General features: G+C 41.3%; 1 protein-coding gene across 3 annotated transcripts in view; it reads right to left on the bottom strand.

Moving 5' to 3' along the window:
* LOC126248524 (discoidin domain-containing receptor 2-like) overlaps positions 1-15,544 on the bottom strand; it is an 891,455-nt gene that overhangs the window by 155,419 nt on the left and 720,492 nt on the right. For all 3 annotated transcript variants that reach the window (XM_049949580.1, XM_049949588.1, XM_049949595.1), the window contains exon 8: positions 12,301-12,511. In XM_049949580.1, coding sequence (XP_049805537.1) covers positions 12,301-12,511 — 211 coding nt within the window. The remainder of the gene's footprint in view (positions 1-12,300; positions 12,512-15,544) is intronic.

Below are 15,544 nucleotides of genomic sequence, written 5' to 3'. Positions count from 1 at the left end.
AGGAGGCGGTATACTTGGAAAAGACCAGTTGATACAGGAAGATTTCAGCTACATTACATCATGATCAGACGGAGATTCCAAAATCAGATATTGGAATGTAAGGCGCACTCAGGAGCTTATATAGACTCAGATCACAATAAAGTAGTGATGAAGAGTACACTGAAGTTCAAGAGATTCTTAAGGAAGTATCAATACGCAAAGAAGTGGGATAAGGAAGAGCTAAGGGATGACGAGACATGCTTGAAGTTCTCTAAGGCTATAGATACAGCATTAAGGAACAGCTCAGTAGGCAGTACAGTTGAAGAGGAATGGACATCTCTAAAAAGTGCAATCAGGACATTTGGAAAGAAAAACGTAGGTACAAAGAAGGTAACTGCGAAGAAACCATGGGTAACTAGAAGAAATACTTCAGTTGGTCGACGAAAGAAGGAAGTACAAAAATGGTCAGGTAATCAGGAATACAGAAATACAAGTCGTTTAGAAATGAAAAAAATAGGAAGTGCAGGGAAGCTAAGATGAAATGGCTGCATGAAAAATGTGAAGAAATCGTAAAAGAAATGATTGTTGGAAGGACTCACTCAGCATATACTAACAACATTCGGTAAAACATTAAAAGCAAGGGCGTAAATATAAAGAGTGCAACGGGGATTCCACTGTTAAATGCAGAGGAGAGAGCAGATAAGTGGAAAGAGTATATTGAAGACCTCTGTGAGGGAGAAGATTTCTATGATGTGATAGAAGAAGTAACTGGAGTCAATTTAGAAGAGATAGGGGATCCAATATTAGAATTTAAGAGAGCTTTGGAGGACGTAAGATCAATAAGACAGAAGGGGTAAATAACATTCCATCAGAATTTCTAAAATCATTGGGGGAAATGGTAACAAAATGACTCTTCACGTTGGTGAGAATGTATGAGTCTGGCGACATACTATGTGACTTTCGGAAAAATATCATCCACACTATTCTAAAGACTGCTAGAGTTGACAAGTGCGAGAATTATCGCACAATCAGCTTAACAGCTCATGCATCCAAGTTATTAACAAGGATAATATACAGAAGAATGGAAAAGAAAATTGAGGATATGTTAGTCTTTAGAAAAGGTAATTGCACCCGAGAGGCCATTCTGAAGTTGCGGTTGATAATGGAAGCAAGACTAAAAAAAAAATCGAGAGACGCTCATAGGATTTTTTGACCAGTAAAAAGTGTTCAACAGTGTAAAATGATGCAAGATGTTCGAAATTCTGTGAAAAATAGAGATAAGCTATAGGGAGAGACGGGTAATATACAATATGTACAAGAGCCAAGAGGGAATAATAAGAGTGGACGACCAAGAACAAAGTGCTCAGATCAAAAGGGCCTAAGACAGGGATGTAGTCCTTTGGCCCTATCATTCAATCTGTACATCGAAGAAGCAATGATGGAAATAAAAGAAAGCTTTTGGAGTGGAATTAAAATTCAAGGTGATTTGCTGATTTGCTGATGAGATTGCTATCCTGAATGAAAGTGAAGAAAAATTACATTACATGCTGAATGGAATAAACAATGTAATGAGTACAGAATATAGATTGAGAGTAAATCGAAGAAAGATGAAAGTAATGAGAAGTAGCAGAAATGAGAACAGCAAGAAACTTAACATCAGGATTGATAGTCACGAAGTAGATGAAATTAAGGAATTCTGCTACTTAGGCAGCAAAATAACCAATGATGGCTGAGGCAAGGACATTAAAAGCAGACTGGCACTGGCAAAAAGGGTATTCCTGGCCACGAGAAGTCTGCCTTAATTTGAGGAAGACGTTTCTGAGAATGTGCGTCTGGAGCACAGCATTGTATGATAGTGAAATATGGACTGTGGGAAAAATCAGTGGTTCCCATCACCCGTTCCTCCCGCTGGTGGATCCAACTTCAGACATAGAACTTAATTTCCGGATGTAACGCGTGATGGATCAACCTTCTAACACTATCCTACACATGACGTACTGTGGATCCGTCTCTGAACGCTCTAGATATAACGCGGGGCAGATCCTCTTTCAAATCCTATACCAGATGTGGCATATTGTTGAACTGCATTCACACATGCATAATCATGAGGAATTGATGTGAGATACGTAAAAATTGAGGGAATTAGTATGAAATATCTACAATCGCGAAATCCTAGTAAAATTATGGAAACTGACTGAGAATACGTAAAATTAGAGACAAATATCATGAAAAGAATACTGAGCCAAATCAATAAAATTGCGTGTTGTGGAGGAGGAGAGTAGACTGATGTTACATATACACACATTAATAGTGGAGCGAAGATGCATTCCAGAGACGTGGTATCAAGGCGAAAACTGCAATATTATCCTGCCCATGAGCAATACCACCTAACATCAGGCCATAACTTTTGTATGCAAGAGGAAAATTACCAGGGACAGTGGTAAACGGCGGTAAGACAATTACATCTCCTCTGGCGACTTATCATGGTGTTTATTTCTTCGTATGCATTTTCGACTGTCGACCATCATTTTGTAGGGCTGTGTAAGCATATCATAATTTCTGAAACGCAATCGGGCTTGAACTTCGTAAACGACAGGCATCATACGCCTCTGGAAATCTATGTAGTGTTTGTGTTACAAAGAATCTATATTTTCTTTGTTGTGCAAGGTAGTAGCTTTATGCTTTACAGTTTGTCACCATAGTTTATCGTAGAGAAACTTTCAGGGAGAAAGTATTTCATTCGCCGTGATTAGATTTTTTACACTGGAATATTAACAGCGTAGTATTCCAAACGGCTAACAGGTCAGAAGCCGCGCCGCTCCAGCAATATTTTGTGTTTTAAGTGCAGAACCGTGTAGCGTTAGGAATGTATGTATGTATGTATGTTCTACGATCATTTCTCTCACCAATACCTTCCTGGTAATGACCCCAGACACTAGAACAATACCTCTAAATTGATAGCACAAATGATTTACGTAAAATGCTTCAAACTACATCCGCCTGGAGGTCCGTCATGCACAAACCACACGTTTCTTCTTCAGAGCGGCTGTTGTATCATCACAACACTCTCACATCTGCTATACAACGACAAGGGGTGCTAACCTTCCCGATATGCGCTCATGTGGAGAGATCTTATACACTTGAATGAGCGCTGTGAATCAGATTAGTGCAGAACAGTCTTCGCTGAACAGCAGTTATGGATTCAGTTTGCTCTGTTGCATAGTTTGCACACAGTAGCCTCCTAGTTCTGGTAAGTTTCAAATTAAATTGGTGACACAGTTTAAGGGAGGGTTGGTCAAAGACAATGTGGGGAGATCTCTCGATCTACAACTTTATCTTAAGAATGCGATAATGCTTTGTGACTCCGATCCACATAGGGAAATATGGGCAACTGTAATCGTAAATAGCACACAATGATGCAAGTATTAGAAATATGGCCGGCCTGTGTGGCCGAGCGGTTCTAGATGCTTCAGTCTGGAACCGCGCGACCGCTACGGTCGCAGGTTCGAATCCTGCCTCGGGCATGGATGTGTGTGATGTCCTTAGGTTAGTTGGGTTTAAGTAGTTCTAAGTCTAGGGGACTGATGACCTCAGATGTTAAGTTCCATAGTTCTCAGTCCCATAGTAGCATTTGAGCTACTAGAAATATGTAGATCAGTATAGGATGCTGTTAGGTGTACTTTGGTGTATATGTATGTTTGAGAATTAACAAGAATGGACGCACTGCACCATCATCTATCTACATTTGCAATCTTGTATATGGTACTCTCAAGGTAGTGGAGGGGTGGTTTAGCGATCATACAGAAATTGGGAAGCACACTGCCGCCTCATTAGTCGTTTTTGTAATTACAGAAAATCTTGTAAAATTGCTAAAACTGGTCGCACTGTCAGCTGTGGTGTTTATTACAGTGAATCGACAGTGCCTTTTCCATTCCATCCGCCCACGGGTATGCTCTTAATTACCACATGGTAATTGACTGACATCACTTCTTTGACATGGAGAGAGAGTCTTAGCGGAAGCAACACCCTTTTAGGAAAGCCTGCACTGAAATAGTGATCGCGTGCATGACTGCAATATGACGGATCAATCGAAACGGGACACCTAGACATCTGCTACCACGTCACTGTGAAAGATAACTTTAAATGTAGAGGTCATCAGTCACCCTACGACAGAGGTTTGGAAACGTCCCACTACGCTGTAAAACTCTACCAGTTTTCATGTGTCACGATGTCTTCCACATATTTTTTTGTCCATAAGAAACATTGCCTCTATCTTTTACTTCAATCATCCTGTATGTATTGTGGAAGGAGCAGCAGCATAATTTACACCATGTGATGTCCAGCTTTCTGTGAGGGCCAATAGATCGAGACGTATTAATACCCTCTCTTGCGATTGATAGTCTGTGAAATATGGTCCTTCTACAGGACAGGTGACGAAACTTTACATTGGCCTGTGGAAGCGACTTTGATCACGACCACCCGCTCCTCTGAACCAATAGCTGTATATTTAATAGGACTGCCACATTCGGTCAATGTTGGCACGCAGACTGCATTTGTTTTCGATATATCAGAAGACATGGACGCGGTAATATCTTATCGAGTCTCCAACAGATGATGTTGGCAGAGTTTTAATGCTTCGTAGTCTTTCTATGTTGGATGGTACAAAATATCGAGGTGGGAGGGAATGTTTGGGTGATAGACATGGATGCATCCTGAGACACGCATATCTCCTTCAGATTTCAGTACTTGTATGTAGTGTGGTGGTGGTGGTGGTGGTGGTGGTGGTGGTGGTGGTGGCGGCGGCGGTAAGTTCCTGTGGAACCAAAATGCTGGGGTCATCGGTCCCTAGGCTTACACACTACTTTATCTAACTTAAACTAACTTACACTAACTTACACTTAGGACAACACACACACCCATGCCTGAGATGTAGTTTGGAGATGTACCTCAATGCAGCAGCAAAATCTTCGTCCTTCTTCCATGCCGTGTATGATGTGGAGTCTTCCTAATTTTCCAATAAGGAACACCACTGTAACTGCTAGCACTACCTGCAACCTCATGTTGTAGGGGAAAGCTTCGTTTGGCGCTGGCCCTAAACACTGTACATGGTTGGTGGAGCTACGACAACATGTTCTCATTTCCACCGAGTGGTCAGAACACCACGGTTCTGTCGCTTTAACTCAGCTCGTCCCATTTCTTCACGGGATGCAGAAGGTCTTAGAGATAGCGCTCTCTGAGTCCGTTCAGGTCCTACTTAAACTGGGACAATCACAGGGAGAATGGGCCAGAGACTGAGGAGCAGTTACAAGATGCAGAGGGACTGTCTAAAAAACTGCGCTGGAGTTTTTGCTGTATGGGATCCTTAGCAGGTAGGTTCGAAAAAGGTGACTCGTTTCGAGATAAGAGAGTGGCACGAATATGATTCACCAGTGGCTGTAATCATTAAAAGTTGTCTCTACAGGATCCAATGCAAGTTTGTGGTTGAACGGATAGATTTGATTTCAAATCGCAGACAGCATTTCTACCAGAAAGCATAATGCTATCAGCGAGTCGTGTGTGCCTGTAGCCTCAAGACCACTTTTTAACCAGGGTGACAGTACCATAGTTATAACGATTGTGTTTTTAATAGCGCGGTCCTCACGCGAAATGTATGTCGCAGGCCGTAGAACCCCTCTGTGGTCAGCCGGCCGGGGTGACCTAGCGGTTCTAGGTGCTACAGTCTGGAACCGCACGACCGCTACGGTCGCAGGTTCGAATCCTGCCTCTGGCATGGATGTGTGTGATGTCCTTAGGTTGGTTAGGTTTAAGTAGTTCTAAGTTCTAGGGGACTGATGACATTAGAAGTTAAGTCCCATAGTGCTCAGAGCCTGCCCTCTGTGGTCAGCTTCAAATGTTGGTTCTCAATAGTGCTCTTCGAAAAGAACTCGTCTTCCCTCCATGGATACCCATTTGACCTACCTGGTAAGTATAATCCGAATGCTGAAAAAAATACTCGCCATTCAAAGAGACCCTCATGATCAATTTAATAAATTAGCCTAACAATTTGATAACAATGACGTGCGGCCTGATGGGTAGAAGAGGTGTCTAGGGCACACGGAATGATTCTTGACAGGCGTTTCTTTCTTTCTTTCTTTTTTGTTTCGTTGTAGCGATATCTTTTAACGAAATTTCAATTTCCCACCTACACAGAGTGAGACAGGCTCTCACGATTTATTTCGTAAATGCTAGTATGATCGGACTGGTGAAAAGGGACTGGCCACAGTGTACAAAACAGCTACGTTCTCTTGAATTATAACTTGTTGTTGTCGAACGAAAAATGATTGTGTTTTTTCCGACATGTGAGCCAGTGGCGTTGAAGATTGTATTCTCTAATGATATTTCACGTGTCTGAAATATTTGTAATACACATGTGCATGACAATTTATTTACAGACACACATTTGAACGCAAAAGACCCTCTCAGTTCGTGGAATTTGTCCATCAAGCTGAATGAAATTGCACAACATAGATGTTTTTTCTTCAGAGTTTAAATTCTCGCTTTTTCTTTACTCCGATGTAGGTTTGTAAATAACAAGAGAATTTTGCAGTGATCGGTAGTTCTGCATCAAAATAGTGGAAGTTTTTTTCCCGATTTTACGCAGGATCAACATGTCTTTGCTGATCATCTGTAACGGTAGTGCATTTCGTGGGATGTCACAAAATAATGAGATGCAGTTGAATGTAAAAACTATACCAATTTTGCTCATAAACTAAAAGAAAAATTGGCTGCACCTCTTTTCGTGGAAAGAGGACATTGATTATCATAGTGATTGTATTTTCCTTTCTTTATAGATGCTTGATTATGGGAGACACGTTGATGTTAAATAGAAATGTTACAGTCCAGTGGTCAGAACGACTGGAGTCCTAGAGATTTGGTGGACAAGTTCCATAACAGGTCGCGATTGTCTTTTAGACTAACAACCCGCAGTCAGGATAGCTCTCATTTATCGTGATTTTGTTCTCAGGGATGCTGGCATCACGTTCTGTTGTATGTGTAGCTTTTGTCGGCGTCGATAACGCTGACTGCCCAGCAACATGCTCATTGTACTAAAGACATTGCAGTCGCTTCCTGTTTCCAAAGCACCCAACTTTTGAGAAAGCTGTTTGGAGCATCCTCCGGAATTCCGTTGTTGTTCCAGAGGTGTCCAATCTTTCTGAGAAATACGTTTAACAGATTGCAAGAAAGAGTTGCACTGAAATTAAATATAACTGTTCACCATCGCAGAATGGCAGGCTTGTGGTGGTGTGGGGGGTCTGAGCGTGACTCCTGTGGGTTTTCGATGGACACAGGTGCGCTCTGATCAGGGGGCGGCGCATGGGGCCTGTGTCGCTGTATGTTAGATGAACAATTTGCGCTTGGGGTGGCTGTCCTTTTCTCTCCTATGTAGTTGGCTATACACGTGTTTGTGTTGGCGAAGGATGGTCGCCTCAAGGTGGTCAGCGACTGTGGCCAGCTTGTGCCACGAGATGCACATCGGAGCAGCTGGCAGTTTGAAAAAGCCTGTCCCCCCCCCCCCCACCTCCCCGTAGTTGGATGGATTGAGGGAGGGAGGGGAGGGATGAGGGGAGGTAAGAGGGCCTTGAATTTCGGAAGTTTGTGAGCGCCTAACCAAGAGAACGCACGTTCACCTACCGCCCCCTCTGCAATCTTTTGGAACGACGATATCGATAGTATATGTGTTGCATTATGACCTATTCATTGTGAGTGCTGTTTTTTTTTTCACGACAATTTCGAAGTGTAACTAGAATAGTGATGCATTTTTTCCATCAGTTGTTGTAGCGTGTATTGGCTTCAATTACCTGGCCTGTAGGGTGATTTTTGAGCAGGTATCTGGCATCAAACAATGATAAATACTTTCCTCAGCTGTATCCTTACAGGCAATACACTTAGTAAACTCCTCTCTGTCCAACTCGAGCATCTCGTATTCCCAGCCTTTTTCTCACTAGCATGAAGGTGAAGGGTAGAGTTTGAGTTTCGAGTGGTATTGTGAAATTTTTCCCAGTGGGATACCGGTCGTATGGTATCGTCAATTTTTGAGTTCTATTGCGATTTTAGGCAGTCTTTTTGTGTAATTAGACCTGATCTTTATGATTAATTACGTAATTAGTTCCGATCTTTACATCAGTTTCCCAACCAAGATAAATAAAGTACACTAACTTAACCTTCCTCTCCTATATCTGGACTGTTTCCATTTGTTGAGGGGGGGGGGGTGGACTTGGGTTTTCCATCTTGAAGGACCAGGGCTCAAGTCCCTAAAAGGGCACCACCATTTTTAATTTCCAACCAATTCCCGGGTGGTGGGTGGGGTAGGACATCAGCACAGCCCTGGGCCAAAGAAATTCCCGCCAAAATTCGAAAATCTCGCCAATTGGGTAGATGGGGGAGTGGTGAAGAGGGGGTGTGGGACCCAGGTGCAGGCTGAGAAAAACACATTTCGTCATCCGGGGGTGGGGATGGGTGTAGTCAATGGGGGGGGGGGGGAATTAATTGATCAATTTAATTAATTTGCATATGATTTTGATATCCACTAATCTACTACTATTACCTTTAACGTCATCTTGCCACTGTATGTGTAGCATTGTTGCTCGGGATAACTACAATCTGTATCGGCATTAATTTTGATTTACCAAAGTGACACATTCTATTTTGTTCTTTTGTTTCAAACTGAAGTGGAGCACAAGTTCGGAATATTTTCACTAGTAATACACTGCCTTCTGTCACAATATTTCGTACCAACAACTTCATTTTCAAAAACTACAGTGATATTTTTGGACGTCACATCTGATTCAGTTTATCACAAAGGAGTAAATGAGCGACAAAGTTGTTAGTTTTACAAAAGCAGCATCTCAGAGGAGATTAACGAACAAATGATGTACCCCTACTAGTTACTTTCATTGGAAAATCGTCTTCTGAAGTTAACTAAAAACAATAATTTGTTCATTAGACTCATCTGAAATGTTTTTCACGTAAAACTACCAACTGTGTCGATCTGCTTACTGATAAATGATAACCTTCAAAAACATCAATATAGTCAATGAAGGCTGAGTTGTAACTCTGAAACAATTTTGACGATAAAAAAATATTGTGATAGAACGACAGCGTATTACTAGCAAAAGTATCCCTAATGTGGGCACCCGAAAAAATGTCTGTTAATAACAAGTCCTTTACCTGGGAATCTGCTTTCAAATTTTTCGTATTTAGTTTTCTAAGTTTTCGACCATATTTACACACATTTGAGAGGTAATTTTCTTAAGTAATGTTGATTCTATTGTTTTCCTTTGACTTATGACAGAAAATTTTACACGATCAACAGCAAACTGCCCTCGAAATACGGACGTTCAATTTCATTCTGTAAGTCCAGGTGGAAAACGATTTATGTCGTATGTTACAGTACGACGACAACAGACAGAGCAAACAGTCACAGTATACCCTCGTGTAGTACCTGTGAAAAGAATAGAGAGGTTTTCGAACAGACGTAAAAAACAGTATTCCATTTGAGTTCATAGACGGCATTGCACTGAACAGATATTTAAATGTTGTTCAGGGGCAGTTGAATTAGTAAAACGAAACTTCTAATTTTTGTTGTTTATAGGTCCCCTAACTCTGACTTCAGAGCATTTCTGCTCAAGCTAGAGAGGGTTCTTGATTCTCTTTATAAGAAGTACCGGAAATTAATTATGTCTGGTGACTTCAATATTAATTTTGTATACGACTGTGCAAGAAAAAGGATGCTGGTAGATCTCCTAAATTCAACTAGGGTGCAGGAGAACAGTAGCACAACCATAGGCAATAATTTTATTCATTCTTCATTACTAGATAGGCATTTTGTTAGTGTAAGTGTGAATGGCCTTTCAGACCATGAAGCACAAATTTTAACACTAAATGGATTTTGTACTCAAACAAATGTCACTAATGATTACAAACTGTGTGGGGTACTAGCAGTAAAAGGCAGCCTGGGTGCGATAAGGATATCATGTAGAACAAAGGGGGAATTATATCAAAATGTTAGAAGTAGTCACAATCAAACTACAGTAGCCCATTACAAACAGTATTTTAAGGTGGTTAAAATGTTACGCATGTGGTACAAACTGTGTAGGAAAGTTAATCCATTGGCAATAGAGAGTTTTTTCAAACTCGTCAAGGCACAAGAGCGGCAGGATGTTTACAATGCAGGTAACATAGATGACAAATATAATGCTTTCCTTAACACGTTTCTCATGCTCTTTGAGAGTTGCTTTCCATTAGAACGTTCTAAATGGGGTACTAGCAGTAAAAGGCAGCCTGGGTGGGATAAGGATATCATGTAGAACAAAGGGGGAATTATATCAAAATGTTAGAAGTAGTCACAATCAAACTACAGTAGCCCATTACAAACAGTATTGTAAGGTGGTTAAAATGTTATGCATGTGGTACACAAATAGAATAGCTAATTCACAGAATAAAATTAAATCGTATGGTCAGTAGTGAAGGAAGTGTCTGGTCAGCAACACAATTTAAAGTCAGTTCATACTAAAAATATTTCTGTTACTGACAGATCAAATACGTTTACAGTATTTAACATCATTTTCCGAGCATTGCTGGTGAATTAAATAAAAATCAGGGAATCATCTAACTCTCTTGGCAATTGCCTTTCCGAGATTGATGTCTGATATACTCCACTATGATACAGGCAAGGGGGTGATTGAGTCAATAATAAAATCATTGAAGACTAAGGACTCTCGTGGATATTATGGAGAGCCTAGCAAAATATTAAAGTACTGTGCAGCACATGTTAGCCTTGTACTTAGCCATATTTGTAATTTTTCCTTTAGGAATGGACAGCTTCCTGAGCGATTAAAGTACTCAGTAGTAAAGATGCTTTATAAAAAGGGAGAAAGGGATAATGTAGACAATTTTAGACCTATTTCTATTCCATCAGTGTTTGCTAAAGTTATTGAAAAGGCTGTGTATGTAAGGATAATTGATCATTTTATATCACATAATTTGCAATCAAATGTACAGCTCGGCTCTAGAAGTCGTTTAACAACTAAATTCACTTTTCTCTGTGAGGTATTGGTTGGGTTAAAGAAAAGATTTCGAACACTAGGCATATTTTTTGAGTTAACTGAGGCGTTTGATTGTGTTAGTCACAAAATATTTCTCCAGAAGTTGGACCATTACGGAATATGGGTAGCAGCTCACAACTGGTTCACCTCTTACTTTAACAACAGACAGTGAAAGGTCATTACTTACAGTGTTGAGAATGGCTGTGTGGGGTACGGTCAAATGGGGGGTGCCCCAGGGATCGGTGTTGGGGCCACTCTAGTTCCTTATTTATATAAATGATATGCCCTCTAGTATTACAGGCAACTCTAAAGTATTTTTGCTTGATGATGACACTAGCTTGGTAGTAAAGGATGTTGTGTGCAACATTGGCTCGGTTACAAACAGTGCAGCTCATGACATAAGTTCATGGCTTGTAAAAAATAAACTAACGCTAAATCACAGTAAAACTCAGTTTTTACAGTTTCTAACACACAATTCAATAAAACCCGACGTTTTAATTTCACAGAATGGGCATATGATTAGTGAAACTGAACAGTTCAAATTTGTGTCGTTGAACGACCACGTTCAGGATCTTGTTCAAAGACTTAATGTTGCCACTTTTACTATCTGAACGGTATCTGAAGTAAGTGATTGTTCGACACTTTCTTGTTAACAATATTAGCTTATTCCAAAGAATAAGCAGCTTATGCTCAGTTAATACTCGGCAGAAATCCAACCTGCATTTGGATCGGACTTCCTGAACTGTTGTGCAGAAAGGTGTGTAGTATACTTCTGCATCCATTTTCAATAAGCAACCACAAGAATTAAAAAATCTTAGCAGTAATCGACCCGTTTTCAGATCGAAACTGAAGAGCTTCCTCGTGAGTCACCTCTTCTATTCTGTCGAGGAGTTCCTTGAAAAATTAAGCTGATTCTGATATTGTTGACTGCGCGTACTTAAACTAATGGCTTGACTTTTTTTGGCTTCATAAACATTTTATTTTTATCTGTTATTACATTTATGCTGTAATTTCATGTACTGACACGTTGCATGACCGTGGAGATTTGCTCCTCAAATTGGTCCTACGGAACTTGAAGTGCAAAATAAAATAACAATTCATGTAATATCTTCTGCGTGTTTGACGATCTAAACTATTCCGAATATACCTCTAGACATTTCCACAGTGATTGCCTTGCGCTTTCAACCAAGAATATTTACTAACTGAAACTTAAATCTTCATTTCTGTGAGTACTTACCCGAGTCGAATGAGACCTCGCTGAGAAGTATCCAAGAAGCGGCGAAGTAGAGCTGCAGCCGCAGGAAGCGGCCGATGCGGTGGTGCAGCTTGACCGTGACGTCACGCGGATTGTCCATGAGCAGGTCAGCCACGTACGAGAAGGCCACCGGCTCCGTGGACATATGCTGCTGCTCGGACACACTGACGAACGCCTTCGCGTGGGAGAATACCTGCAAAAGTCGTGAGAGTGGTCAGTGATCATGGAGCTGTGAGTAGGTCACACAATGTCGGATAACAGATTGGCCACACACTAGCAACGACAGTATTTCTGAAATAACGAAATTTGTTAACATTGAATATAAATTTAATTGTTAGGAAATCTTTTCAGATGGTGTTTGTCTGGAGTTTACACTTGTACTAAAGTAAAACATAAACGGCAACAAGTTCAGACAAGAAAAAAAATTGTAGGTTTTGAAATGTGGTGCTGCTGAACAATGGTGAAGATTCGATGAGTGAACCGGATAAATAATGAAGATCTACATGTGCATCCATATGATTACTCTGCATTTCACAATTAAGTGCGTGGCAGAGGGTTCATCGGACCGCCTTCAAGCTATTTCTCTATCGTTCCACTCTCGAACAGCACGCGGGAAAAATGAACCATTAAATCTTTCCGTGCGAGCTCTGATTTCTTTTATTTTATTATGATTTCGCCCTATATAGGTGGGCATCAGGAAAATACTTTTACGCTCTGAGGAGAAATTTGGTGACTGAAGTTTCATAAGATCCTGCCGCAATGGAAAACGACTTTGTTTTAATGACTGCCATACTAATTCACGTATCATATCCGTGGCGCTCTCCCCCATATTTCGCGACAGTACAAAACGAGCTGCCCTTCTTTGATCTTTTCCAATGCCCTCCGTCGAACCTATCAGATGTGGATTCTACGGCGTGTAACAGTACTCCAGAAGAGGACGTAGAAGCGTAGTGTAGGCAGTCTCCTTAGTAGACCTCTTGCATTTTCTCAGCGTTCTGCCGGTAAATCGTAGTCTTTGATTTGCTTTACCCACAACATTATCTATGTGATCGTTGCAGCTTGTGTTATTCGTTATTGTAATCCCTAGGTATTTAGCTGAATTTGTAGCTGTTAGATTTGTGTGACTTATTGTGTAACCGAAATTTAGTGGACTCCTTTTGATACTCATGTGGATGTCTTCACGCTTTTCATTATTTAGAATCAGTTACCACTTTTCACGCCATACAATAGCTTGTCTAAATCGTTTTGCAATTTGTTTAGATCATCTGATAACTTTATACCACGGTAAATCTGATAACTTTATAAGACGTAAACGACAGCATCATCTGCAAAAAGTCTAAGATGGCTACTCAGATTGTCTCCTAAATCGTTTATGTAGATCAGGAACAACAGAGGGTCTGTAAGACTTCCTTGGGGAACGCCATATATTATTCCTGTTTTACTCAATGACTTTCCGTCAGTTAGTACGAGCTTTCTGACAGAAAATCATGAATACAGTCGCACAACTGAGGTGGTAGTCCATAGATACGAAATTTGATCAGAAGTCGCTTGTGAGGTACGGTGTCAAAAGCCTTCCGAAAAACTAAAAATATGGAAACAATGTGACATTCCGTGAGAATAAACATCTAGTTGTGTTTCACAAGAATATATTTTCTGAATCCCTGTTGGCTGTTTGTCAATAAATCATTATCTTCGAGATAACTCATATTGTTCGAACACAATATACATTATGCGATCAAAAGTATCCGGACACCCCCAGAAACATATGTGTTTCATATTAGGTGCATTGTGCTGCCACTTACTCCATATCAGCGACCTCAGTAGCCATTAGGCATCGTCAGAGAGCAGAATGGGGCACTCCGCGAAACTCACGGACTCCGAACGTGGTCAGGTGATTGGGTGTCATTTGTGTCATACGTCTGTACGCGAGATTTCCATACTCCTAAACATCCCTAGATCCACTGTTTTCGATGTGATAGTGAAGTGAAAACGTGAAGGGACACGTACAGCGCAAAAGCGTACAGGCCGACCTCGTCTGTTGACTGACAGTGACCGCCGACAGTTGAAGAGGCTCTTAATGTATATTAGGCAGACATCTATCCACATCATCACACAGGAATTCCAAACTGCCATCAGGATCCACTGCAAGTACTATGACAGGCAGGAGGTGAGAAAACTTGGATTTCACGGCCGAGCGGTTGCTCATAAGCCACACATCACGCCGGTAAATGCCAAAAGACGCCTCGCTTGGTGTAAGGAGCGTAAACATTGGACGATTGAGCAGTGGAAATACGATGTGTGGAGTGACGAATCACGGTACACAGTTTGGCGATCCGATGGCAGGGTGTGGATATGGCGAATGACCGGTGAACCTCATCTGCCAGCGTGTGTAGTGCCAACAGTAAAATTCGGAGGCGGTGGTCTTATGGTGTGGTCATGTTTTTTCATGGAAGGGGCTTGCGACCATTGTTGTTTTGCGTGGCACTATCACAGCACAGGCCTACATTGATGTATTAAGTGCCTTCTTGCTTCCCACTCTTTAAGAGCAATTCGGGGATAGCGATTGCATATTTCAACATGGTGGTGCACCTGTTCATGATGCACGGCCTGTGGCTGATCGGTTGCACGACAATAACATCCCTGTAATGGACTGGCCTGCACAGAGTCTTGACCGGAATCCTATAGAACACCTTTGGGATGTTTTGGAACGCCGACTTCGTGCCAATCTTCATCGACCGACATCGATATCTCTCTTTAGTGCAGCACTCCGTGAAGAATCGGCTGCTATTGCCCAAAAAACCTTCCAGCACCTGACTGAACGTATGCCTACGAGAGTGAAAGTTGTCATCAAGGCTAAGGGTGTGCCAACACCATAGAATTCCAGTATTACCGATGGAGGGCGCCACGAACTTTGAAGTCATTTTCAGCCATGTGTTCGGATACTTTTGATCGCGTAGTGTATGTTCCAAAATCCTACTGCAAATCGACGTTAGCCGTATGGGTAAGAAATTTAGCGCATTAATCCTATTTCTTTTCTTGGCTACTGGTAAGGCTTGCGCAACTTTCCAGGTGCGGATCTTTCAACGAGCGATCGGTTTTATATGATTCCTACACATTGAGCTACTGTGTAAGATTAACTGAAACGAAGCGGGGAGAAAAGAAACTTAAGGCACAAAGTGACTAACAGAAGGGATCGGTTGACATCACATACCGTCAATTTTGTAAT

Source organism: Schistocerca nitens, chromosome 1 (genome assembly GCF_023898315.1).
Source record: "Schistocerca nitens isolate TAMUIC-IGC-003100 chromosome 1, iqSchNite1.1, whole genome shotgun sequence".
NCBI lineage: Eukaryota > Metazoa > Arthropoda > Insecta > Orthoptera > Acrididae > Schistocerca > Schistocerca nitens.
The sequence above is the reverse complement of the archived record's forward strand: the minus strand, read 5'-3'. Positions and strand labels throughout refer to the sequence as shown.